The sequence below is a fragment of the Myotis lucifugus genome, unplaced genomic scaffold (genome assembly GCF_000147115.1).
Source record: "Myotis lucifugus unplaced genomic scaffold, Myoluc2.0 scaffold_10, whole genome shotgun sequence".
Lineage (NCBI taxonomy): Eukaryota > Metazoa > Chordata > Mammalia > Chiroptera > Vespertilionidae > Myotis > Myotis lucifugus.
In genome coordinates, this window is record NW_005871058.1 from 358,709 (window position 1) to 386,598 (window position 27,890).

A 27,890-nucleotide genomic window follows, 5' to 3' on the forward strand; every position below is an offset into this window, starting at 1 on the left:
CATTTCAGCTCCCTTAGACCAGCATGCAACAGACTCAATAAAAGACATGTATTGTTTTCCCATTTAAAGGAGCACATCTGCCTCATGATGAATAATGATGGCAATCGTACTGGACCAGTCAGGTCCGTGCAGTGGAATTTCGCCCCGATGGGCTGGCCAAGTAGCCATTTCCTCTCCTAAGCAGAACGAAAAACAGTAACTAGTGATGGAACATAGGGGGCAGATTTGGCCAGAGCCGACCACACATTTACTTGCTTGAACATGTAACTTGTTAGGGGAGACACTGAACAGGTCAGTCGAGTAGAACAGAACATTTGAGCCCCAGGGCAGTTCTGGATCATGGGACGAGCCTATCAGCCTCCAAGTGAGCCAAACCATACCTCCCAAGCAACAAGGCAGCCATGAGCATACTCGAGCCAAGACTTGCTTTGGAAAAAATCGAGCGCTAACATTTTTTTTCATCTCTAGTATCATTAACACCTTGGAGAAAATAGAAAACAGTAATCAACAACAGAAGTTTGGCAAAGAGGATAAGAAACCCACAGAAAGAGTCTTGCTAAAACTGCTTCGCCAGTAGTTCCATCACGGCCCACCGCGGGGGCTTCAGGCCAGTGACTTCATGGACGCACCCTACGATGCACTGCCGAAGGTCAGTTTCGAGTCCGTCATGGTGACCCCAGTGTGATGCTGCCCGCCTTCCACTCACCACCTCCTACCCATAAGATCCAAGGGTGCCTCGGGTGATTCAGGCCCAGGACACATAGGTGTTGAAGCCAAAGAAGCTTCCTGAAAACTTCACCTTGGACTTGGGCAAGGAAACACCTCGGTGGTTTGGAGTCTTGGCAGCAGCATCCACACTGGGGCTTAACCTCAGCAGCCAGCCTGCAGGATGCTCCCCCCGGAGCGCTTGGTCACCGACAGAGTCGTGAATACCTGTGGGAGGAGAAAGCACGAGATTCTCAGACACACGAGCAAGTGAGTTAACAGGAGTTCAGATCACACCACACGTATCGAGTTAAAATGACGACTTAAAATGAAAGAAACAGAGAAGTGATATGACCACGGATATCCTCAACTTCTCCAGAGAATAGAAGGGGAAAACATTTTAAAACAAAGGCGAAAGAGAAAAATACTTATGTTTTAATGACAAACTTTATTAGCAAAAGGGTGATTAAAACAAGTTACCCAAGTTGCCTGTCTCTTCTCTAAGAAAATGCACATGAACTATTTGGGACCCGCAGAAATGTGCAAGGTGTATCATTACAAACACCCGTGTACCCAACCATCTCACGGTGCTTTAGGAATGTGGCTAGAGTCCCACGTGTGCCCCTCCTGGTCGCCTCCTCCCTACTTCTCCCCCAGTCACTGCCGACCCTTCTTACGCATTTCTTCCTGTTTTCTTTTGTAAGTTTTTAAAACTTTACATGAAAATGGCAAGATAGTGTCTTCTGCTACCTGCTTTCTGGGCTAAACATGTTTCTGTAACTCACCCATATGGACTGACACACAGCTCTAATTCTTCCATTTTTCACTGAAGAGTATTCAATTACTACAGTATGCTACACATGCTGTACACTACATATCCAAATCATTCAAGTGGTGCATCTATTACGATTACATATCCAGGTTCCTTTGGTTGGCCATCCAAGCTATTGCCAACATGCCATTTGCAACATGCTCTGTGGCATCCAGGAGTCTCCCCACACCCAGAGCTGGAGGTAAAATTGATGGGTTGGATGGGGAAATGCAGCTCTGACTTGACTGGATTTCCAAGGTGTCCGACCAACTGACACTCTTATTTGCAGTGACCGACGAGTTCTCATTTCACATCCTTGCAAACATGTGGCGCTGGTGGATTTACAGCTAATTAACATCTTTAGGCAGCTTTAACTTGCTGCTTTACAAGATGGCGTACATGTAAAACAATGCTTCTCCAACTTTAGTGAACACAGCCTGTTTAGACTGATTGAAACACACAGAAATTATACGGATTTTCATTTGGCAGAGCTAGGGTAGGGCCCAGGAATCTCATTTTTAGCAGGAGTCCTAAGTGATTGGTTGTAACGCAGGTTGCCACACGTGAGGATTTCCGCAGAACACCTGGCCTACAAGGTAGCCTAACCAACAGCTGCTTATTGCTGTAGTTTCACCAAACAGGAAACAGAGTCGAGATTCAAAAAACATCATATTTCTACATCTAGAAACAGATCTTTGTTCCTGTCCTACTGGAGTAATTGGTACCAAACCATCTCTCTCAGCTTAAAAAACAAAAAACTAGACAAAATATATGAAACCGTTATTTTAGATATGGGACGACAGGCACTGGGCTGTGATTCCTGTACTCAGAGAAACAAGTAAGATGAGCCTTCCACAGGCCTGGCTGTCTACCTGGAGGCAACTAGGAGACACTGGTGCAGGAGCCAGAGAGCACAAACATCCTGGTGACTTGTAACGACAAGAAGGGAGACTGGGGAGGCTGAGTCAGCTGGATTTGTGAAGCAGAATTTTCCAGAGGCAGGAGCTATACAGATAAAGAGCTCCAGAGATCTGCATGCAGGCTTCTCATCTCTGGCTGAATACCAGGCTGTGCAGGTCTAGGGGAAAGGCCCTCACGAGGCCAGGGAAGAAGCCACAGCCAGACAGCTGTAAGCTGAACCACCACCAGAGCCCACTCGGGGTTGGGAGAAGTCCCAGTTCTCACAACCTAGAGTCTAGTGGTTTCCCTGAACCCCTGAGGCAACCAGTGGAGACCCCCCAACAAAGCCATACCTAGGAACAAGGCTAAGCATTACCAGAGTAACACCTACCCTAGACCACCCTAACAAAGCTTAAAACAACCCCCCAAAGGATCCAATGAGCCACAAGGACATTAATGGTCCACAAAAAAACTCGGTACTCTTAAAAGGAGGACAACAAAACACGGATATCTGGCACAGATTCAAAAGTGCTGAAAGAAAAAAACCCTGTCAACCTGGAGTTCTACAGTAAACAAAAAATACATAAAGAAAGCAAAATAAAGACATTTTCAAACAAAAGCTGAGTGATTTTGTCACTAGCAGACCAACACCACCAAAAAATGTTCAAGAAAGTTTTTCCAGCGAGGGAAACGGTAACAAGGGATGACACCTTTCCCTACAAGGGGAAACAGAGTCACCATCACCTGCCGGGTGCGCCACACCCACTGCTCTTATGATCAAACCCCTCTCCCTTACAATTCAGGGCAAGAATGCCCCCTCCAGGCTGGGATTTGGGTCTCATCTCCTCACGTTATTTCACACATCACCTGACCTCATCCCTTTTATTCTTAACCTTGCTCTTTCATTGGTCTTTCTTAGATCGCATTTATCGTAACACAATCCTCCCTCAACGTTATGATCAGCTCTATCACCCATGTCTCTCGTCCTCCTTCAGCCAAAACGGTAAGCTGTTGGAATCTGTGGTCTATTTTCATTCCCCATTTCGCTGACATCTGGCTTTGCCCCCACCACTCCACGTGAACACCTCTCCTGAGCTCGTCAGTAACTCCAGCTGCCAGATCCACAGGGCACCTTGCAGTCTTCATTCCACACAGCCTCTCCGCAGCATTTCCTGCTGCTGATCTTACTTACCTTTTACAATTCTCTCCTCCCTTTGTTTCCTTGACAGTGATCTTCCCTGTTTCCTTCTTCTGTGGCTATTCCTCAGCCCTGGCATAGGGGTACTGAAGCACCGACTGCCCCAGCCCTCGCAATGGCCAAGCCCCTGGGCGGGCTGGCTGTAGACCAGAGCTACCTAAATGTACTTACTCCAATGTGTTGCATAAATACTGCCACTATCCATGCATGCAGGACATGATAAGGCCAGAAAGCACCACCCCAGGGCCCCATCCTCAGCTCTCTCCCATCTAGATACCCTCCTATTACAGTGGTCTCGTTCAGTCAACTACACCCTCCTAGGCAGATGAATTTGCCATCTCTCCAGCCGTTGTGTCTCTCCTGAGCTACACACCAGTAAGACCTAACTGTGCCTCTTCGTGGATGACACTTCACACTTAAAATGCCCAGCACTGAGCCCGTTCTCTTCCCCTAACCCCGTTCCTCCCAATGCTGGCACCACCACCACTTGGATGCCCAGGCCACGTACCTGGAATTAGTTCTTAATTCTTCCACCTTCATACTATGATAGGTCGTCAATTACTGAGTCACATATTTTGCTTTTTATCTGTTAAATCTGATCTCTCGTTGTGTTGACACTTTATAATAACTCATATAGTGTTTTCACCTCCCTGTGATGACCTTTTGTGTGGACCACACATTTCCATTTTATTGGGACACAGACCTGGGGACCGGGGCTTGCTCTGGCCAAAGACACGTGTGTGGAATTGGGATGCATGACTTCTTGAACACCAAGTGTGCTTGCCTACCTCCCTTCCCCTCTGCCACGTGCCAGCACTGCCTCAGGAAGCGGCTCCATCAGCCTGGTCCTGGTGAAGATGCATAGAAGCTCATCCATGAAGACCAGAGAGCATCAGCAAGGAATAAACCTTTGCTTTTATAGACAAAACACACCAAACCAAAACACCACCCAACTGTCCCACCTATATTGCCCAGACATGAAAACACAAAAAAGCTTGTGTCCAATAAATTAAAGTTAGAAACATATTTGATCTCTGAGTACAACTGACATTTTAATCCAAATCATTCTGGTTGCACTAAGTAGACTGGGAGGTAACATTGCTAAGATTCTGTCGAGTCCATCAGTCCTACCCTACAGGGATGGACCAACCTCTGAAGCCAGTAATTGTTTTACTGAGACTGGGCGCCATGGCTTATTTGGGGGCCTCTTGCGTGGACTCACTGAGTGCCTGCATCCTTGTTGGCACCTGGATTTCTTTTTTAGTCTGCTCTCTCTTTGGCTCCTGAGAAACAAGTGATTTGCTGGTTTTTAATACAAAAATGAAAGAGCACAAAAATATCAAGGCCACTCTGACTTATACAAATCAAAACAACAGCTATCAGCATCAAAAGTACTTTTGAATAAAAGGGGGACATACTGTTATGTAAAGGAGAAACAATACTGAGAAAAACCCTTGGTTTGTTTTAGCTTAAAACAGTGACAAAGCCTCTCCCCTTCCTGATATAGCAATATGTCATCAGCCCCTCAAAAAATTCAGGTCAAGAAATAATGGCCTGTACCTGAAAACATTTAAAATAGGAAGCTGGAGGAAACTATAAACGATTCTTATCCAAAAAAGTAATGATGAGAAAAGAGTTCATACTTGTTAGCAAAGATATGTGAAAATCCCTGAAATAAGCTATCCCCCATAACTTATTTTACACTGAATTTGCAGCATTTTCATTAGCACTCTTCAATTCAATGCTGATGGCACTGTAAGTTAGTATAACTCTTTGGGAAAGCAATAACGTTCCTTTGTTTAAAAAATGTGTGACTGTGAAAGAGGGCAGAAAGACAATATTCAATAATGAAAATAGCAGTTAGAATGATATCATGGGCAACTGAAAATACCTACAAACACACTCTCTTTTCAATTTTTACAATGAAACAACAATAAAGAGCCAGGGAATGCATTCAAAGAAATTTCAGGCTTATGAATTTGCCAGCTTAAGTTTTCTTTCTTGGGAATTAATTTAGAAATAGAACCTACGATTTGGAAAGAAAATAAAACCTATCAAACATGCAAGCAGATAAGAAATAGCTCTTATCTATTTTTCTTATACTGATAACACACTCACATTAAAAAGATGGGGGAAGCCAATATACTGCCACTGTTTGTCAGTAGACATGAAAAAACTGATGGGGTCGATTTTTACAAAGATTTCATTTGCATATAACTGCTTTAGAAGCTTCATAAAATTTTAAAAAACGAGCATCGAGGCTGCCCCTTCATGTTTTTCTGTGCAACACAAAGAACACTAACAAAGGGTCAAACACTGCTTCGGGCTTCACCTCACACTCACATCTGCTCCCAACACCTCCCAGCCTCACAAGAACCCCTCACTCTAGACCAGTGGTTCTCAACCTTCCTCATGCCGTGACCCTTTAATACAGTTCCTCATGTTGTGGTGACCCCCAACCATAAAATTATTTTTGTTGCTACTTCATAACTGTAATTTTGCTACTGATATGGATCGTAATGTAAATGTCTGATATGCAGGATGTATTTAGGCGACCCCTGTGAAAGGGTCGTTCGACCACCAAAGGGGTCGCGACCCACAGGTTGAGAACCGCTGCTCTGGACTACGATTATGTTGACTATTAAAACGTTTGATGTTGGGCACTGAAGTTCATTTAAAGACATTTCACAGGGGCCTTTCTAATGTTCTTTCCTCTTGAGCTATTATATTTCCCCTACATTTATACTTGACAAGTTGAAATTATGACTCCAAATGATGTACAACCAGTTTCCCATTCAAATATTGCTGCTCAGATGTCCAGAATAAATTATCACCATACTATCTTCACACTGAATAATGCTAATGCATCACTGATGCTCCCGGGCTAAGATTCCCTCTCATATTGACACCAACGGGCTTCTGGTTAAAACAGCAGCAATTCCTGCCCTAGCTGGTTTGGCTCAGTGGATAGAGCATCAGCCTGCGGGACTGAAGGGTCCCAGGTTCGATTTCAGTCAAGGGCACATGCCTGGGTTGTGGGCTCAATCCCCAGTAGGGGGGGTGCAGGAGGCGGCCAATCAATTATTCTCTCTCACCATTGATGTTTCTCTTTCTCTTCCTCTCTGAAATCAACAAAAATATATTTAAAACACATACACACAAAAACAAGAGCAATTCCAGAAGGAAACCCTTTAGAAGTGATTTTGCTCCAAAGAGCAAAGTCTCAACTGAGGAATTTGTCCACTTTTTTAAGTAATTACTCTTCAAAAGCAAAGGTTGCTCAATTGCCTGGGTTATTTTGTCAAAACAGTGTAACAGACATCATTTGATGATTCATTCTGCCAACCGCCCACAGCTGGCCTGGGAGCTGGGACTAGTTCTCAGCACTTCAAAGCAGTGCTCAGGACCAGTGTTTAAATGATTATTTCTAAGCCATCCAATGGACTGACACTTGTGAAATGCAATAAAATGTATTAGGAAAATGAATTTTTAAAAGGCATATTACTTTTAATTATTAAATCCAATGCTGTCAAATTACTCTCCAAGTTTCTAAACCTTTCTTCATTTCCATCCTTAACTCACTAAGGACAGTAACAAACATTCTGTGGCCAGCACTTGGAGCAGCATCCCTCTACAGTATATGAAGAGGCAGTGAGTGGTCCAGTAGCAAGTCCATGTCAGACCCCAGCATTTAGCACAGAGAAGGGTCCCTAAAATCCCCTACCAATCAAATCTCACTTTCCCTCAATCAAGTAGCTTCAAAAAAGATTTCCATAGTCAGGGGTTAGAAGCCTTTGGTTTTTCAAAATCGAATTTCTAAGCAAATAGTTCATAACCAGGGATTTAAAAAAAATTCAGAGGAGCTTTTTCAAACTACATATCCCTTCCCCACTCACCCTCCCCCTTCCCCTTAAAAATACTGTAGTGATGACCATTTAGTCAAGGCTCATCTATAATGAAATACCCTGGGGAAACCCATCTATCAGACGTAGGCAGTCACTGAGTAGCTATCATATGCCAGGAGCTGTCTGAGACGCTTCCACTTTCCACATAGCATTGCTCACCAACCCTATGAGTTAGATATTATCTCTAATTTATTTAACGTGGAAACTAAGCTCCTGAAAAGCCAGGTGACATGCCAGGTTCACTGAGAAGAATTTGCTGAGATCACAACCCAGGTCTGTGTGTCTTCATTATGCTCATGTTGCCACCAATATCATTTCCATTTTTTAAGTTCTGTTAAATATTGTAAGACCGTCTGTGGAAATGGCCTATAATCTGTACTGCGTGGTGCCTCGGGAGTCAGGTGGCTTGGATTTGAATCCCAGTTCTGCCACCTCCAAGCTGGTAACTGTGGGCAAGTTGTTCAACCTCTCTGTTCTTATCTGTCAAATGGAGATACTACTGCACCGACCTCCTGGGCTTGTTCCAAGGGCTAAGTCGATACATATAGAGCAGAGTGCTGGGCACACACAGGAACCCACACAAACATCAGTGCTGTCATCGGAGTTCTCCCCTAGAACCTGCTCTTTCTATCGCTCCCTATGTCAGACACAAATGTGAATCATTCTCAGTTCTTCCCTGTTCACATTTCCAACCAGCTGGCCAGTACTATCAACTCGCCCTTCTATTTCAGTGGATCAGTGTCTCAATTTCCACTGCCACCGTCCTAGTTCAGGCTGCCACTCTTGCCTCTAGACATGTCTCCTCCAGTCTATTTTCCAGTGTAGCAAGAGTGATTTCTCTCAACAACGTATCTGATCATGTTATTCCCACTTTAAGCTTCTCTCAGCTGAAGCCCAGTGCCTCAGGATAAAGTAAAAATGACCTGCACCTTGATTTACAAGGCCATGACCTTCCACTTACTTCTCCAGTATGTGTATGTGTATGTATGTATAAGTGTGTACATACATATATATGATTTTTAAACCTATAAGCTCTTCAAGCTACAGCAGTACTGAGGGTTTCTCAGTTCCCTGAGTGAGCCATGCTTGCTCCCACAAAGGCCTTCTATTTGGTGCTCCTTCTGACTGGCTAACACAACACATTCTTCTAGTTTTAGGCAAGACTCCCTCCTCAGCCACCCTGCCCCTTATCCCTACTCCAAACACCACATGATACTATTACCGTGCCCTAGGGCTTGACACACTGAACTGCACTTCACTCACCTGCCTCCCTGCTCTTAATTGCGTCTTACATCCCTGCTGTATCCTCAAGGGCCCAGGACAGTGCTGTGCACAGAGCTGCACAACAAGCGTGCTCACAGAGTGACATTGCACCCAACTTTTATCTCATAAATCAGCCAATAGCCGGGGAAAAGGGGGCGGGGGGCTATCAAAGCAGTGAAATTAGCTTCAGAGCTTCAACGTCAAAAGAGAATCAACAGATGGAGATGCACAGCGGTAAATGCTTAGAAAAGGCTCTCAAATGTGCCAGGCACGGAAAACAGGCTTCTGGCTGGCCTCCCTGTAGGGGGGCATCAGGAAGATGTCCTGCCTCTTCACTGCACCTCTCTGCCCAGCTGGCCGCCACCCTGCCAGATGCTGCCGGGCTCACCACTGCTGAGTCACAGCACAACCCTACCAAGGGGGGGCCGCAGGAGCCAAGCCCTCAGTGGTCTTCCTTCTAACCAGCCCAGTGAGAGCTGAATTCAGATTAAAACATTAGACACACAGATGTAAACTGGGAAGTTATCTTTTCATCCACATTGGAGATGATTGTGGTAGCTTTTAAGCCTCTTAGACTGGCATCAAGAATTTAAATATACTCATTGTTGTGAGTTGAATTAAGCCCCCCAGAAGGATATGTTCAAGTCTGAGGCCCCAGCAACTGTAAATGTGACTTTATTTGGAAATGGGGTCTTTGTAATCAAGTTAAGATGAGGTCACGGTAGATTAGAGTGGGCTCTAACCCAATGACTGATGCCCTTACGATAAAAGGAAATCTGGACACAGACACATACGAGATAAGGCCATGTGAAGGCAGAGGCAGAAACCGGAGTGATGCACCTATAAGTAAAGGGACACCAAGGACTGCCAGCAGCCATGGGAAGAGCAAGAGGATTCTTCCCTAGAGCGTCTGGGGAGCGTGGCCCTGCTGACACCGTGAGGCGGACTTCCAGCCTCCAGAGCTCTGAGAGAAAACCTTTGTTTTAAGCCACCCAGTTTGTGCTACTCTGTTAAGGCAGCCCTAGGACATTAACATACTCGCTAAAAGTTATGCGTTAGGGGGGAAAAAGTTAATTGGCTCCTCCCCTAGGCAGACAGTGACAGTCTTATTCATTACACTGAATAAAATATATTATCACAGCGCATTGTTTAAGAGCATTAATCTAGACAATTTTCAATTTTTATTTTTGAAGCTTAGGTTGAGTTCATAAGACAGTAGTTCTCTATGATGCTACTGAACATGTTAAGTACTGGCCAGTACTATCAACTCGCCCTTCTCTCAGCCTTTAAGCTGAGAGAAGCTTAAAGAGTTGATAGTACTGGCATCACTGAACATGTTGAACTTTCATGCTACTATCCGAGCCAGGTGCAGAATAAGGTAGAGGAGGACACTATCCCTAACACGGCAAAGCAAAAGAACCAAAATATTTTCCCAGGCCTTGAAGCTGACATTTCATACTCAGTAAAGAGTTCAGTTGTACAAGGGCAATGAAGAACAGAGACCACCAGTTAGCAGGCTGCTGAACGAAATCTGGCAGGAGTGTGTGTGCATGTGTGCGTGTGTGCGTGTGTGCGTGTGCATGTGTGCGTGTGTGCATGTGTGCGTGTGTGCGTGTGTGCACAGGCACAACGTACACTATGGAAACCACTGACTGGTGGCCAGACAACAGTTGTAATTTCAATTCCATACTTAAGCTGGTATGAGATACCTCTTCCCAATCTTCATCAACTTCTTCAACATAGACACATTTTGGGTTTACAATTTGTAGTTAACAGTAAGCATCACAACATTCAACTCCACAATAATCACTGACAAACATGAAGAAAACTAACACCCAGAGGCCCAGAATGGTCAATTTCCAATTCTATTATCATGTGCCTGATCTTTTAAAATCATCATTTTCAAATCTCATTCTCTAATATCCAAAGCTAAAGAGGCACCCATTATCATTTATTCTCAAGGTGCATCCAAGATACCAAGTATTTAAGCTGTTTCTGGGTATGAATGGCATTATTAACTGCCATAAAAATAATTTAGAAGACATGACAAATAAAAGATTTAAGGCACATCTCTATAAATCACTCTATGGCTTTTACCAATTAATAACATGGCAGTACTATCCAGTTCACACCAGGAACAAGAACCGTCTGAAAGAGGAAAATGTGGGTTCTAGAGACAAGGTCTTGTTTTGAGGTATTCTCACTCATTCATGAGCTGCAAGGAGATATAGAAGCAGCTCGATACAGCAGGAAGAACACTAGCTCCAGAATGCTAGATGTGCCGCTTGTAAGCCAGATTGTGTGTGCATTTTAGGCAGAGCCATGAAAGTGCAGGTGACCCACCTCTGCGCAGACGGGGTGGATCCCAATGGTGCTGTCCAGCTGCTGCTTGGTCAGTCCACACTTGAGCGCGGCTGCAAAGCCTTGTGTAACTTCTCCAGCGTTTGGACCCAGTATGTGGAAGCCCACAACACGTTCCTAAAATATAAAACAAAGTAATACAATTATGCTGATTTCCCACCCACCCCTTAGCAGCCTGAAGTATTTTCCCAGTCCATCCTAAAAACCCCATTCAGAAGTGGCCATAAACTTATATTAATGCTTGCTGCTAAAAGCTGTTTAGGCTGAAGGTAACTCCAACATGGGCCCATATAGAGTGTGGGGTCACATCAAGCAAGAAGGCAGAGAAGAGCACTAGCGACAAATGACGAGGGAAATCACTGAAAGCAGAACTGCCTGCAACTCCAAAAGCTCAAAATGTTCTGGAAAATGTTTTCAAAGGGCAGTTGTGTCCTCATCTCCTCTATGGGCTGTCTCAAAGCCCCAGATAACCTATCTGTGACAGCTGAAACATTTCAGAGCACTCATTCAAGTTAAAATCATTTTAACTCAGGTTTTGGGGATAGATAGCATTTTTTAAAAACAATAGAAAAATGTTTGACAACTCTGAAATAACTGTGTAGGAATTATTTTGGATAGATTCTTTATCCCAAACTCAGGAGAAACTCTGCCAAGAGGAGAAAATTTGATTCACTCCATTGTTCAGACTTTGAGAGCCAACTCTGACTGAGATAGACTGTCTAGTCCAATCTCCTCATAACCGACGAGGCAACTCAGGCTGTGGGGTGCTCAGCCTAAGGCTCAATCACTCTATGGAAAGCAATCAAGAAGTCATTCTGTTGCCAAAGTACTGTAATATATTCCATGTTGGACTTACATCATTCATCCTGACAATCAGGGGTTCAGCATATGGATAAACAAAGCACAAAATACACTAGGTCTTAAAATACACTAGAAATAATGTAGTAACATGGATAGATCTCAAAAAGTGAGATTAAAAACAAGTTGCAGGCTCTAATTAGCTAAGGATACCACCAAATCAAACCACAATCTATAATGTTTACAGATATATCAGAGGTGGCAAACATATGAACAGGTGAGACACTCCAACTTCAAGACTGCTGCCTGTGGGGTAGGGAAGAAATGAGGGGTACAGGATCAAGGACTACAAAAGGCATGGGATAATGGTTAATAACATGGAATCGACCTTGCCTGGGACTGAATTCCAGCCCTTCCATTAGCTACTACATGCCCTGGCACAATTACTTAACTTCTATCTAATGTATGCTCACACAAATAACCTTTTCATTAAACTTGTCTGAAAAGAAAAAACTGTACCTAAAATTGTTTTCGATGCCAACTGTGTAGAGTTTGTTATGGTTATCCTAGTATATTCACTTATTAAATGCATCTATGATGATGTCTTTTTGCACAGGATCCAGGTTTTCCTAGAACCCTGGGTTCTGCAAAAAGCAATCTGCTACTGTGCTACTGTCGAGAGCAGTAACTTCTAAACAGGATATATAGCTTCATTATATTCAATCCCACATAAGAAAATTATGAGTTTATTAGGCTTTTAATATATGGTTTCTTTAGCATCATTTGTATTTTTTCTTAAAGTAAGAGCCTAGCTAAGTTAAAAATAATAGTTCTCATAAGATTTAATTCACAATACTTATAGAGTATGTGCACAACAAACATGTGTCCTGGGCTACAATATAAAGTGGGGGGAGCAGTCAGAAAAGTTTGAAAACCAATGACTATTCACTCGCTTTGTACGTATGGAGACAAACTGTGAGGTCAAAGAATTTGCCCACTGGCCTTCATTATCAACTGACACATGTAGCCTTAAATCAGATGATAATGAAACCTTAAATCAGAACCCAATTAAGAGGTCTTCCCATTACCGCTTTCTCATTCGGGACAGCTGCTTAGGATATAAACTTGCAGTACTCCTGTTCTTTTCTTTTTGCCATTTTTAGGTCATTGATGACTTAACTGGTTTCCTTTCATACACACAAACACAAAGAGTTCTCAAGTTGTCCCTATGGCTCCTTCACTCAGCAAGTTTAGCTGCCTTCCTCCTATGTGTAGGGCTCTGTGCCGGTGAAGCTGGGGGGAGAGCACTGTGTCACCATGGTCCTTGCTCTCAGAGGTCTATGCAGCTGGGGAGACCGACAGGTAAAACAGGAAAGGAGTGTAGTGTGTACCATGTGATCAAAATATAGCTACATATTAAAAACAAAATGAAATTAGCTGAAAGGATTAAACGAGAATTGTACTTACACTGTCTTTCATATTACAGACTATTTTTGCGTAGCACTTGTTGCTATCTCTTGATGGAACCGTCCATTCCAATGGCCAAAAGTAACTATGGTAAACCTAAGAAGATATAAGCACAATTAGACTCATCATCTTAGGAAGCATGTTTGTCAAACACTAGCTCTGGTACAAAGACAATGGAGGCTCTTTAGTATTTAGACTTTCACTAAGCAATAGAATTCATATAGACACAGACTCAGAGAGGATGGTTTCCAGAGGGGAGGAGGGTTAGGGGACTGGGTAAAAAAATTGAAGGGATTGAGAAATACAGATTGGTAGTTACAAAATAGTCAGAGATGTCAAAGTTCAGCATAGAAAATATAGTCAATAATATTCTAATAACTATGCATGGTGCTAGGTGGGTACTAGACTGATGGGGGGGGATCACTTTATAAATTACACTAGAGTCCTGGTGCACGAATTCATGCACCAGTGGGGTCTCTCAGCCAGGCCTGCAGGATCGGGCCCTAACCTGCTCTCCGACATCCCCCAAGGGGTCCCGGATTGCGAGAGGGTGCAGGCCAGACCAAGGGACCCCACTGGTGCACGATCGGGGCCAGGGAGAGACATGGGAGGTTGGCCAGCCATGGGAGGGACTGCGGGAGGGCTCCAGGGCATGTCCAGCCCATCTCACTCAGTCCTGATCAGCTGGACTCCAGCAGCAAGCTCACCTACCAGCTGGAGCGTCTCCCCGCTGGTGGTCAGTGCACATTATAGCAACTGGTCGACTGGTCAACTTTCTGCCCCCTGGTGGTCAGTGCACATCATAGCAAGCAGTTGAGCGGCCTTAGCATATCATTAGCATATTACGCTTTGATTGGTTGAATAGTTGACCAGAAGACCGGACACTTAGCATATTAGGCTTTTATTATATAGGATAACTAACCACTATGCTGTACATCTGAAACTAATATAAAATAAGATTGAATGTTAACTGCAATTGAAAAATCAAAGTTAAGTCGGCTCGCATGAATTGCGCGTACTCCGCGGGAGCCGTCTTTAACTCGGTTCATATAGATTTGCGGTGGAGTGCGGGAAACGTGTAAACTCGGGCCGATTGTAACTGCGTATTACCAAATATGTGTTTGTAATCCACCCTTTTGGTGGATGGAACAAAACCAAAAGACAGAGCCATCTTATATTTTGGCGGGAAATTCACCCGCACTCCAAGTGTTAAGAAAACATATACAAAATACCTCCCAAAAAATTCATGAAATAAATAGGAACTGGTCAGAAAGTAAATGACTTTAAAAGTCCTGTTGTCAGATCCTTTTGCTATAAGCTCATCCCTTAATTACAACTCAGGCTAAAGAGTAAACATTAAGTCATAATAACAACAAAGAGCCAGCAAATGAGAGAAAGAAGCCATGTCATTACATGCTGTCTTGCATTAACATACGAATTAAAAAAAAAAAAAAAACACAAAAAAAACCTCTATTTTGTTACCTGAGAGGAAGGACAACTTTGGGCATGAAACAAGTCAAGTGCCAGCAACAATTATAGCAATTATCAAGTTTTCTTGCTTAATGCTTCCAAAGAGATTCCCTCCATTGACATTATTCACCAGGAGTATCGAAGGGAAGCAGAGGAGGGAGGGAAGGTAGGCAAATGGAAGGACACAGACATTCTTACTGATGTTTCATAAACTTAAGTCCTGGATGACTAAAGGGATTTATTTTCTCCTCTAACTGCTAGCTTCAATTCGAAACATATGGTTAGCTATCTTTTAAAAACATACTGATCTTGTAGACATTATAAGTGTTCTTTTATATTATAAAAATGATGTAAATTTTTCTTAAAATATGGGTTACCAAATTGAATGTATATCATAGTATGATAACAATTATATAGGAAAAAGATGATTAAAGGAATTTTACCCAATTGCTAATAATTACTGTTACCAAAAAAGAGTAACTGTTTCCTATTTCCTTTACATGTTCCAAAATTTCAACACAAATGCATTATTCATATAGTAAAAAATGCAAATTCTAATAAAACAAAATCCAAAGATGGTCTTTCAAGAAATATGCAATGTATATTAAGAACCTTAAAATTTAAAAACCTCTTGATAGAAATCTATTCTCAGAAAATAATCAGAGAAACAGACAGTGAACAATGAAGAGGTTCATCATTCTATTAATAGTAAAAAACTGTAAACAGGTTTTCACTATAAAGAATGGCACAACAAATTATTGTATAGCATCCCTAAAAAGAATTACACAAGTCATTTTAAAAATGATGTTTTTAGGGGGAAATGCTCATGATCTACTATTATTGTAAAGTAGGCCAGAATATGCACATAACTTAATCACACTTTTTAAAAAATTAAGATATAGCCCTAGCCGGTTTGGCTCAGTGGATAGAGCGTCAGCCTGTGGACTCAAGGGTCCCAGGTTTGATTCCGGTCAAGGGCATGTACCTTGGTTGCGGGCACATCCCCAGTAGGGGGTGTGCAGGAGGCAGCTGATGGATGTTTCTCATGGATGTTTCTAACTCTCTATCCCTCTCCCTTCCTCTCTGTAAAAAATCAATAAAATATATTTTAAAAAAAGTAAGATATATGTACCCACACAAAATTATACATGCATTCAATATATAAAAACATACATAAATACTTAGAGACTAGAATATGCCGAAATATTAACAGCAGTTACTACTTCATGAATTAAAATTTCCTTTTTTATGTTTTCGAGCTTCCTATAACAAGGATACACTATGTTTAGAATCAGAAAAAAGTTAATATTACTCCTAGACCAAGATATTACATGCTATTACTAATGCACATAATAAAGAAAAAGATTGGTAAGAGATTTAAAATAAATTCACATCCTGAAACTTACTCTGGTCTTTTAGAAGGTTTTACTAAAAACTTTTCCTCAAATGATTTAAAAAGCAGCAGTCACTTTGTGTAGCATTATTTGTGTATATGAAAATAGCGCACTTCATGTGCATTTTCCTTGACTATATGATAAAAGTTAGTGTAAATTAGAGGATAACAGCAGAGGGACAAAACCTAATAGAACAGCAGAAATTAAGTTAATTTTTAATGTTTTTCTTTGTATTTTCCTATATTTTTCCTATTTCCAACAATGTTGTTTTAATAATAAAAAGAAACCAGTAAAATTGGTTTTAAAAAGTAGAAGCAAGTATTATTGGATCAACTGATGAAACTGAAAAATAGAAGGTAGATCACATAAAAGTATCTATCTATATATATAAAAGCCTAGCAAACAACCAGTCGCTATGATGCGTACTGACCACCAGGGGACAGATGCTCAACGCAGGAGCTGCCCCCAGCCTGCAGGCCCCGATTGCCTGATCAGAGCCAGACCCCTGGGCTGGGACGGGGAACCGGGGGTGGGTGGCAGCGGATGTGGGTGGTGAGGGAAGGAGAGGGGAAGGCAGGAAGGCAGGGAACCTGACCAGCCCTGATCGCCAGCGAGGACTAGGGACCACACCATGTACGAGTTTGTGCACCAGGCCTCTAGGTGTATCAATATTAAGTTTCCTAAATGTGATAACTACCCTGTGATTTTATAAGAAAATGCTTATTCATAGGAACTATATACTGAAATGTTTAGGAGAAAAGAGGCATTCTACTTACTCACAAATGGTTCAGGAAAGAAAATACACACAGATACACAGAAATAGAGAAAGAGAGACTATGTGACATAAAAAACAAATATTAATAGTATGTGGATCTGGATAATTGTACAAAAATTCTTTGTACAATTTTCCTACTTTTCTGTATGCTTGAAATTATTTTTAATTTCGAAAGCAGTAGAGTAGAACTTACCTCAATATTTTCTTCCCCAAATTTTTCCACAGCTTTTTCTTCAGAAAGACCACAAGCACCATATTCCAAAGGAGTAAATACAGTTGTTGGAACATTTTCATAGTCACACTATTTCAAAATGGAGAAGAGTTACAAGAGAAGTTATAACTCAAAAAAAGGGTATGCTTCAAAAAGGTTCAAAATTAGGGGAGAAAAGCAGACTAATAAATTTCTACCAAAAATATGGGAAGTCACAACAATCCCAGGTATAAACCTACCACATGAGAACCATGAACCGATGTCATGAAGTTTTGGCAGAGGTTTAATGTCTGGCAAGACTAGTCATGAATAAATGATTCATGGATGTTAACAGCAAGGACATACTTCCTCTACCTTTAATAAAGCAGCCCAAAACAATACAAGTGTACTCAAAGCTGATGGTCTCATTATCGGTGACAGAAACTAATAGACTTCTATGGGAAATTAATTAGGCAATACATATTAAGAGTCATAAAAATATTTTATACCTTTTGGCCCAATAAACCTATTCTTAGACATCTATAATAACATACAGAAACAGCTGCGTGCATTAACTGAGCAATGCTGTAGCTCTCTTCAATAGTGGCAATATGGAGCAGCTTTAAAGTGCAAATAAGGAAGTAGTTCTATAGTACATACACTCCATGTAACAATATGCAGCAATTAAAGTGAAATGAAAACTAGAGAAACAAAAAAAGTTAAGGATTCTATTTCCAAAGCACATTTTATGATAATAGACATAGATGACAAATGGATTCTGAAGTCAAAGAAGTTGTAAAATGCTGTATTAAGCAAATAAATGTTTCTCAATTACCAAATATTTGTCTTTAATATGCTGATGTGAATTGTGAAAACTGTTATTATATAAATGCAAAATGTTTGTAAATGCTATTTGATGAAAACCTACCCAGTCACATTTATTTTTCTCTAAGAAGAACATAAACCTTTGGAATTCTGATTCAACAGTAAAGGCAGATCTCCACTGACAGCCACAATAGTGTACCCGGGACCAGACCTACCTCCCTGCTTTACACAACTAGAAAACCAAACAGATATGAAGCAACACTGTTTAAACATCTGGCAGCAGCTGCAGGGCAGAGCCCTGAAGCCAGTAGAGCTGGACAAGAACTCCTGGGATCTGGGCTGAGTACTGATCTGTAAACGCCTCAGAGGAAAGAACCACTGGAAAGCAGTAGGCTCCAAAATGACCAGAGCTCCAATAGGACTGGAAATAGTTCCTGTTCCCATAGTCAAAGCAGAAAGAATTCATCATGTGAGAGAAATGGGGTTAATTGATGCCCAAAGGCATCAATTTAATGGTTGAAACTAAGCCCTAGGTGAAAGGTTGCTGTAGCCGAACCCTAAAAAAGCTTAAAAGCAAGTTACAAAAGAGATAAAACTAACCCTATGTAACTTAACGAACTGTCAGAACAAATCTTAACACTGTATAAAAGAACTCAACAAAACCCAGCACTGAACAATGTAAAATATACAGTATCTGCATCCACCCAACAGTATCTGGACATGCAAAAGAGCAGGAACATGTGAACCAATACCACGAGAAAAATCAACCAACAGAAACAAACACTGAACAAAAGATGATGGAATTAGCAGAGGACATTAAAAGAACTATTATAAATATGTTCTGTCTATTCAACCAGGTAAAGGAAACCATCAACCTGCTGAGGAGAAAAAAAGACTATTTGAACTGCAAACCACACAGATTGGGATTAATAGCCCAAGAGAGTGCAGAAGAAAAAAAATCAGTGAACTTGAAGACACGGCAATAGGTTTTCTAAGAAAATGGAGCACTGAGATGGGGTCGGGGTGGGGAGGAAATGGACACAGGAGCAGAGCATCAGCGATCATGGGATAATATCAAGTGAACCAATATTCATTAATTGGAGTCTAAGGGAAAACAAAAAAGGGGGTAGACAGAAAAAAATAATTGAAGCCCTGGCCAGTTGCTCAGTGGTTAAGAGCATCAGCCTGTGGACTGAAGGGTCTGGGGTTAGATTCCAAGTCAAGGGCATATACCTCGGTTGCAGGTTCCCCATCCCCAGTCACCATGTGTAGGAGGCAACCAATGGATCAATGTGTCTCTCTCACTTCAATGTTTCTCTCCTCCCTTCTACCCTCTGTAGAAATCAATGGAAAAAAATATCCTCTGGTGAGGATTAAAAAAATAATAATAAAAAGATAATGAATGGCTGAAAATTTTCCAAATTTGGTGAAAACTATAAACAGATAAATCCAAGAATCTCGGACACATCACAAGCAGAATAGTTATAAAGAAAAGCATGGCAAGGCATGCAATATTCAAACTGCTAAAAAAAAATGACAAAAAGAAAATCTTAAGAGGAACAAACATAGAAATGATAGTGCATTTCTCTTTAGAATCTCTGCAGCCACAAGACAATGGAAAAATCATTAAAATATTTAAAGAAACACTGTAAATCTAGAACTCTATATTCAGTAAAAATACCTTCCAGAAAATGAATGCAAAATAAAACATTTTTTTCAGCCTTGGGGAGCCCTCTTCTCCCCGCCCCATTCCAAGTTTGTATCTTACTTAGGTGTTCTCTCTCAGTGCTAGTGTTTCCTTCCTCACTTCTTCCTTCCTTCCTTCTCTCCCTCCCTCCCTCCTTCTCTTTTTTTAACATTTGAAATAGAATTCTCGTACCATAAAATTCACTTTTCAAAGTTTACAATTCAGTGGTTTTCAGTAGTCACAAAATATGCAACTAGTACCACAATCTAATCCAGAAGATTTTATCACCAGAAAAAGAAATGTTATACCCATTAGCTGTCACTCCCCAATACCCCCTCTCTCTCCCTGACCCCAAGCAAAATCACCATGAGCAGACATACACTCAGTAACTGGTCCCATGAAAGATACCTAAGAGTTTCAATTTCCTACTTTGATTTTCAAAAACCACATTAAGTTACTAATAGAACACATTCAAAATTCTAAGCACAGAAGACCAATTTTTAGAAAGGACAGGGAAATAAAGCCTGAACACTGATTTAAGCAGCTCTGTACACTGCCATTATTCCCTAGATCCCCAAATCCTTTTACATACCCTACATAGGTATCCCAAGATTTCTTACCTTAATAATAAAACTGATATAAAATGCAACTATTATGTGTAAATGGAACATAACAGTGCTGAAACTTGATTAATCAAGCTCATTTTATTCTTATTGTAATTCCAAGAGTGACAGTTTTCTTAATAAAATCACAAAGGTACAGCATTCCTAACAATGTCATTTGGAATTCAGTAATAAAGCACATCTAGGATGCCATCATCAAAGTAACTAAATTATTTAAGACCTGGGAAACTTCCCAACTATCCCTAAATAGAGAACTGGGCATATTATTAAAAACAGTATTTCAGTGGGTGAAGTGTCACTCACCTTGACAGTGGAGCCAGCGTAGAGCCTCTGAGCCAGCAACCTTCCCGCCTGGATGGCTACAGGGGTGAGCTCCGGCTTCCCCTCCAGAATATCGCCAATGGCATAAATGTAAGGCACATTGGTCTGCTCTTCATCCGTGACAGGTATTTTTCCGTTCCTGCAAATTGATCCCATTAAAAATCATCATTAATTACCATTATTAATTAAGTAGAAAAAAATCCCCTTTATCCCAAAGAAGCCCAAAATTATGACTCCAGCTGGGGACAATGTTCTAATGTATTACACCAAACAAAACAACTTTATTTATTTCAGAAGAAATAAAAGCTTAGAGACCATTCTCGCTAATATTCTGAAAAATAAAGGAATAAGAAAACTTGACAGAAACCCTGGAATGGAAAAACTGGAACATAGCGGTTAAGAATAAGAATTATAAACTGTAATAACCAGGTCTGTTAGTTATTACCTCTTTGATCTTGGGAGAGCTATTTACTATCTCTAAGCTTCATCCCCCCACATATACTAGTAAATGGGAATAATGATGATGGGAATAATAGTAGGAAGAAAAAGAACACCATCTCTATCTACCGTAAGGGATTGTGAGGATTGAATGTGAATGTGAATAAAGCATTCAGCACAATATTCCATGGCTCACAGTAAATACAGAATAACTATTAACGTTATATGAAATCTAAACCTCAGACCTAATTGGAAACAGGCTAGCAAGTTATGAAAAAAACGAAGAAAAAATAATCTTCACAGTAAGATTAGAAATCTCTTCTCCTGAATAGATGTGATTCCTGCAAGGATTAAGAGCTTGCCATTACTCCAAGGGAGCTTGCCGTTCACAGCAGGTGCTTCTATACTTGGATGTAAGAAAGGCGGTATTGGGAAATACCCCATGCTGCTCCCATAAGCAGATACCAGAGTCTCAATTATCTGGTGCAGGAGTACAGTCCAAAGGACTTTACCTTTTTTTTTAAAAGCCTTGTCAAAACAAGGCCACCAAAAATTCTGATTGCCTCCCCCTCAAAAAAATTGGGAGAGAGATGGAAGGACTTTAACTTCTAAAAGCCTTGAAGAAATGCGTTTTCATACCTGCAGCTGTCACTAGAAATGTAGTGACCACCTTAGTCCTAGTGACCTTAAAACCTGGTAGCTTTACACGTGGTTCAAATCTACATGCTGAGTGAAGCTAAAGCATATCCCTACAATTAACCGTGGATGGATCTTTTTCTGTACACATACACACTAAAGAAACAAAAAGCAAGCCAATATAGCTCTCAATTCGATTTTGAAAAGAAAAAACAGAAAATACTATGTATGAGTGGCGCTGGAAGACTTTTTCTGAACTTAAAAAGAGAACTCTTCAACTATGATAAAAATTAACTTTAAAAATCTAAAACTCCAGCAATAATCAATATTATAAGTACCTGAAATAGTATTCGATAAGATATAATAAAGGTTTTTTTCTTACTTTTCATTTATCTTTACACCCACGGCTTCTAAGCCAATTTTTCTTGTGCAAGCATCTCTTCCTATTGCCAGCAATACCTGAAAAAAAAAAAATTAACATATAGGTAGTGACTTATAACAAAAAGGCTCTGCATGAGTTATTTAATCATTATTTTTTCTGCTTATTAAGCCAACCTGATTTATACAGACCTGGTAAGAAATTTCATTAAGAAAATAATTCAAGAGTTAAAACAAATTACAACCTTAAAAAAAAAATCCTTCAAACATGATATAGCAGAAATCCTTATCCATTTCTTATTAAGAAAAAGGAAGTTAACAATTCCTCAATTAATCTAGACAAGATTAAAGACAAAGACAGCATAGCCTATGACTGAATTCAGTTATTTTAAACATTAAAAGTATTGGGCTGGATCAACCAAAGGACTTGTATGCATGCATATAAGCCTAACCAATGGCCACAGACACCAGGGGGGTAAGGGCATGAGTGAGGGGTCGGGGGGCAATGGGGAGATAAGGACACATACGTAATACCTTAATCAATAAAGAAAAAAAAGTGGTGGGCTGGGGAGTTAAAAGGGAAGAACATGGGACAGAGAAATTCTAGCTCATTTAAAAATGCTGATGCCCTTTTACAGCCATTTAACAAACAATATTTTAAGTTACAGTGGACAAATCTGAAATCTAAAATGAAGTATGAACCTGGATCTATATCTGTTCCTTACCGTATTGTACTCTCCTTCGATGATTTTGTCACTATTGGTGGACTTAGCTACCACCTTGAGTCGGCCTGGTGCCCCTGCTTCAATTTGTTCAACCTATAAAAGTGATAAGGTTTTACTCAACGATAAAGACATGTATCAAGTGGATAATTACTTTCTCCCTTTCTGTCTGGTTAACCCAACGTTAACACAAAATCTGGTTTGAAAGGTCTTTCATGTCCTATCTCCCTCACCCCAGCATCATTAGGATAATGTGATTCTCTTATTAATCCCTTTTCTCACTGCTTAATGTTTGCTAGTGGGGTTTTCTTTCACACAGTTCTTATGCAGAATTCAGAGAGAAAAGTGAAAGGGAAAGCCAGAGAAAGCAGACTACAATCCCTAAAATCAAACCAATGACTGTCTTGTAAGTCACCCAGAACCACTAATCCCCTGGAGTGCCACTGCTGCTCATATTCAGAGGTTCTCTTTTGACTACAGATGCTCAGCTCTATACAAAGAGCAGACATGAGGGTAGGACAATCATGATACAGATAACACCTAGAAAGCCCTAAAAACCATAGTGGGCAAGGAGGTGTGTCTGTTTGTCAGTTAAGGATGTAGGGAGGAAATGAGCAGTCCTGGTTCTTGTGCTATGATGAGACTGAACATACTAGCCTACTACACATAGATGTCCATGGTAACTTGGTGACAATGACTAAGAAACCCTACTACCTGGAGGCTTCTGCAAGTATGTAGTGAACCTCTGTTGCCTCTGAATGACAGCCAAATCATGGGTTTCTGTAAAATATTTACTGGGAGAAATCCATACACATAACCTGCAATGTCTACCCTCCCTTTAAAATACAACCGCTCTGTGTGGGAAAACTGTCACGATTGATTTTATTTTCAACATCTAATAGACAGTCAAGATTTCCTTCTTGAACTCCCTTGCTTTCTTACACAGTTAAGAAATGTCTTTCCCATTTAATTTAAGGTATAATGTTCTAATCTTTGGAGAAAAGTTGAACTGGTCCATGGCTTAGATTTGCTTAAAAATGATAAGGGCCTGACCCCACTTCTAATTCCTTTCTGCCTTACTCACTTTTCTGTTCCAGTCAGGCTTTCTCTGTATCTAGAACAATTTCTGCATTTAGAACAATTTTATTCCCAACAGCATTTTTGCTCATACTTTGTTCTTTGCCCAAAATGCCCTCTATCCCTCCTCTCTGCAGAGGCTTCTTCCACACAGTCTCTTTATAATGTAGCAAGCGTTCACACTAGCCTCTGGGGAATCAGACACCTGGTAACCTCAGCAAGATGTTATGTACACAGACACAGGTTTATTTCACCAGGGATAGTCCACCAGGTCCTCAAAGGGGCCCACAAGTCCCCAGATGTTATATAAAAAAAAAAGATGCTGCTTTCCTATCAGTATGGCATTACTGATAGCCGTTGTTTTCTAATCATATACCTCTACTCCCTAAAAAACAGCTACAGCAATAAGTACTGATAACCTTAGGACATTTGTTACTTAATCCTCGTTACAATATTATGAGATAGATTCATCTTAGACCTACTCTGAGCCAGAACCGTCTTTCTAACTGTAAGCTACTGCGATCTTCACAAGAACTGAGATAGGTGCTATTATCATCCCAATTTTATAAAACAAAACTGAAGCTCTGAGAGGTAAAGTAATTCCCCCAAAGTCATATGGCAAGAAACTGGCAGAACAGTATGAAATCCACGCCATTCTGACCTCAGTGCTCCATGTGCTATCAACACTATGAGATTCATGGTCACACAATGAAACTATGTTAACCCACGAAGCAATTTTTAAAATAACAGCTAAAATTCCTTAACTTTAACAAAACAGTTCCATCCTCACCTGCACTAAAGGAAACTATTAACCTGAGATTCACAAAGTGTTTGATTCTGTCACTCTTACATATCAAACATCTATGGTAATGTTAACAAGTCCCAATATAACTTGTCATATTGTTCGGCCCTTTCAAGAGAAGATGAAATGAACAAAAAAGGCCACCCCATATAACAAAAATAGGTAATTGTATTCAGGGAAGCCAGAATAGTATAGCACATCTATTGACTACACTGTACACCTAGGAGAAATGTCTTATGGGAAATTTTTTTTAAATCTGCCTAGTCTTGAACTCTTATTTAAATCACTGGTATTTATGAAGGAACAAAGTATAACAGACCAAAGATAATAAAGGAATGCATAAAGGGAAGTATTAAACAGAAGAGAACCAAAGGTAATGAAGAAATTATTATTCTGCAAATAAGAACAAAGCTATTTAGGCGGTAGGTAGGTACAAGTTTACATACCACTACCACACAATTGAGGAATTACAGTGCCCCTTATGGTTTATAATTCTGAGAGGATGCTTCTATCACCTATAGAAATCTATTTCCTAACTTTTAATATGTGTATAGAACCAACAAACTTATAGGCAACTCCACTTACCTTTATTGGTACAAATTGTTTTATAAACTTGACACCATGTTCTTGCATGTGTTCACCAATTTTGTTGGCCATGTCCTGGTCAAATCCTCTAAGGAGAATGGATCGTACCATAACAGTGACATCTAAACCAATGCCAGCAAGAAACCCAGCACATTCTAAAGCGACATAGGATGCTCCGACCACCAGGGTCTTGCCCGGGCAGTAAGATAAGGAGAAAAGATCATCACTGAAAAGAGATTTGTAAAAAAAAGGCAGAAATAAAAAAATGTTCATGGGAATAATGACCAAATCAAAGCAAATATTTTTACTTTCTTCTGAGCGAGACACCTTTAAGATGTAAAAATTTAATTAGCTACATACATAATATGAGAAGTTTTTATAAGGTCTTAGACTCTCCCTTTGTTGCCACCCAGTGGCTTGGGGAGTAGCTCAAGCTACTCTGGGGCCAAACACAGCAAACTATGTAACTTCTGACCACAGTCCAACTCACAGTCAAACAAACCGATTCTGAATTGTCTGGAACAATTCTTCACTACCGTGTTTAATATCCTACATTTGAAAATCTAAACCCTCATCCCACCACTCAGCTCTCCCTGAGGTGGAAAGTCTGGTACTTCTTATCTGGAATACCAATTATCAAGAGTGGGGAAAAACCCAACATACAGTTTTTGTATGTAAACGTCAATTATAAAAAGTAAAATCTGACAAAATCTTCTTGCTCAATGAAGAATACTGAATATATGAGTGAAATCACATAAGCATTAGAAAATAAATTTTTTAAATTTTGAGAAGGGAGCCTATTCAAATTAACAAAGACAACAGTTGCCATCAGAGCTGCCCCTATATGAAGCACAGAGGAAATAAATCATACCCCCCCCCCCCCGCCAGAAAAAAAAAAAAAGGCCTGAAAAAGAGTAATCTATAACACAATCAGATAGATACACTGGGGAAAAAGCATCCAAGAGGACATGTTTATCAACAATCTATGTTAATGTCTTGATAATTTAAAACATCTGAAAAACAATGTCACCAGTATTATCACTTGGACAAAAATAAATCACTTAGCAAAACCTTCTTACTTGACTCACTTATTTCGGAAGATTCATCTACACCGACACTGCAAACATTTGAACAGTGAATTGAACAGAGAATAGGGACCAGGCTTTGATAAATCTAAATGGTCTGCCATCCTCTCATTCTTTCAGTGTCACATTGCAAGTGTTAAAGGGTAAGGTAACATACGATCCTATATATATATACACATATGTATCATTTCACAAAATGTTTGTGAGTGTCCATCTGGTTTTATAAAATACATTCATAGAACATATTCACACATATATAAATTTCAATATAAGCACACATCTATATGTTAGTGATGTAAACTCTGGGTGGTAAGATGACCAATGTTTATAGTTTTTAATTTTTAAAATATTCTCATATCTAAAATAATTTTTCCTTTCTCTTTTTTCCCAAACCCCTGCCCCTTTGGGCAAAAATATGGTAAAAAAAATCCACTAAGTTCCAGGAAATGGACAAAATGGGTTTTAAGAATAAGGCAAAAGCATAAATCCACAATGGGTTTTTCTTTTCTCCCTGCGATTTTTTCCTTACCTGCTGATGCAGTATTCTCTGTCACCAGGGATGCCCAAGTAACGTGGCCTTTCACCGGTAGCAATGAGAAATCTCTCTGCTGAATAAATTTTTTCTTTGCCTTTGTTATTCGTTGTCTACAAAGGAACCAAAATGTCAGTTTTTAATAGTTCTCATGACGTAGAATTGTAATTTCACAGTTAACAAAAGCCATTCACCACATTGTCCAATTTGATCCTCATATAAATTTGGTAATACATAAGAGATATTTATTAAGGCTCTGAGCAATTAAGGGACTTGCTCAAGGTCACTATGCCAGTAAATGGCATAGCCACGACTCAAATCCAGATGGTGTGGCCCTGAATCTAGTTCTCTTACTCTCTCCAACACCACAGAAGAAAGCCCCACAAGGAGATGTGATGGCAAAATCACCACACTGGACACTCTGGGTCACAGTGCTATTACTTTCATTAGGACGATCCCCTTCTCCTTTCCTCCCTTACCTCCAACCAAAGCTTAACACAAACCAAAAGAAGCTACTTAGGCTGTCACACAATTACCTTAATCCTATGAGGCCCCACAAACTGCCCATATGCATTCTCATAGGTGACTTTCTTCTCCCGCAGAGCCACGCGGTAGCCCCAGTTCAGAGAGCCAATGTGATTCTGCACAGCTTCTGTCATTTTCCCCCAGTCATGTCCAACTGCACAAGGAAATAAGACAAAACATTTAGCCTTTCAACTGCCTGGCGAAGATCGTTTCTCAGTAACTATTCACATGGAATACAAAGAGCAGAGCTTTTAGTTGAAAAGGGCAAGTCCTTCATTTCAAGCCATAAACAACCTTTTAATCTTCAAATATTCTTTCCTTTTTAGAAAACTATCACAATACTAAACAATGCAAGGCTTCCTGGACATTCTTAAGACTAAAATAACCATTCTCAACTTTTTCTTCTTTATCTAGAAA

At 40.4% G+C, this 27,890-nt stretch overlaps 1 protein-coding gene across 4 annotated transcripts in view; it reads right to left on the reverse strand.

The window, feature by feature from the left end:
* Positions 1 to 190: 190 nt before the first annotated feature.
* TXNRD1 (thioredoxin reductase 1) overlaps positions 191 to 27,890 on the reverse strand; it is a 56,769-nt gene continuing 29,069 nt past the window's right edge. For all 4 annotated transcript variants that reach the window (XM_014451510.2, XM_014451511.2, XM_023749838.1 and 1 more), the window contains exons 5-14: positions 27,485 to 27,627; positions 26,946 to 27,061; positions 25,332 to 25,557; positions 22,871 to 22,963; positions 22,150 to 22,226; positions 20,676 to 20,832; positions 17,241 to 17,348; positions 13,409 to 13,504; positions 11,126 to 11,260; positions 191 to 933 (exon numbers count right to left, since the gene is read on the reverse strand). In XM_014451510.2, coding sequence (XP_014306996.1) covers positions 871 to 933; positions 11,126 to 11,260; positions 13,409 to 13,504; positions 17,241 to 17,348; positions 20,676 to 20,832; positions 22,150 to 22,226; positions 22,871 to 22,963; positions 25,332 to 25,557; positions 26,946 to 27,061; positions 27,485 to 27,627 — 1,214 coding nt within the window. In that variant the 3' untranslated portion in view covers positions 191 to 870. The remainder of the gene's footprint in view (positions 934 to 11,125; positions 11,261 to 13,408; positions 13,505 to 17,240; positions 17,349 to 20,675; positions 20,833 to 22,149; positions 22,227 to 22,870; positions 22,964 to 25,331; positions 25,558 to 26,945; positions 27,062 to 27,484; positions 27,628 to 27,890) is intronic.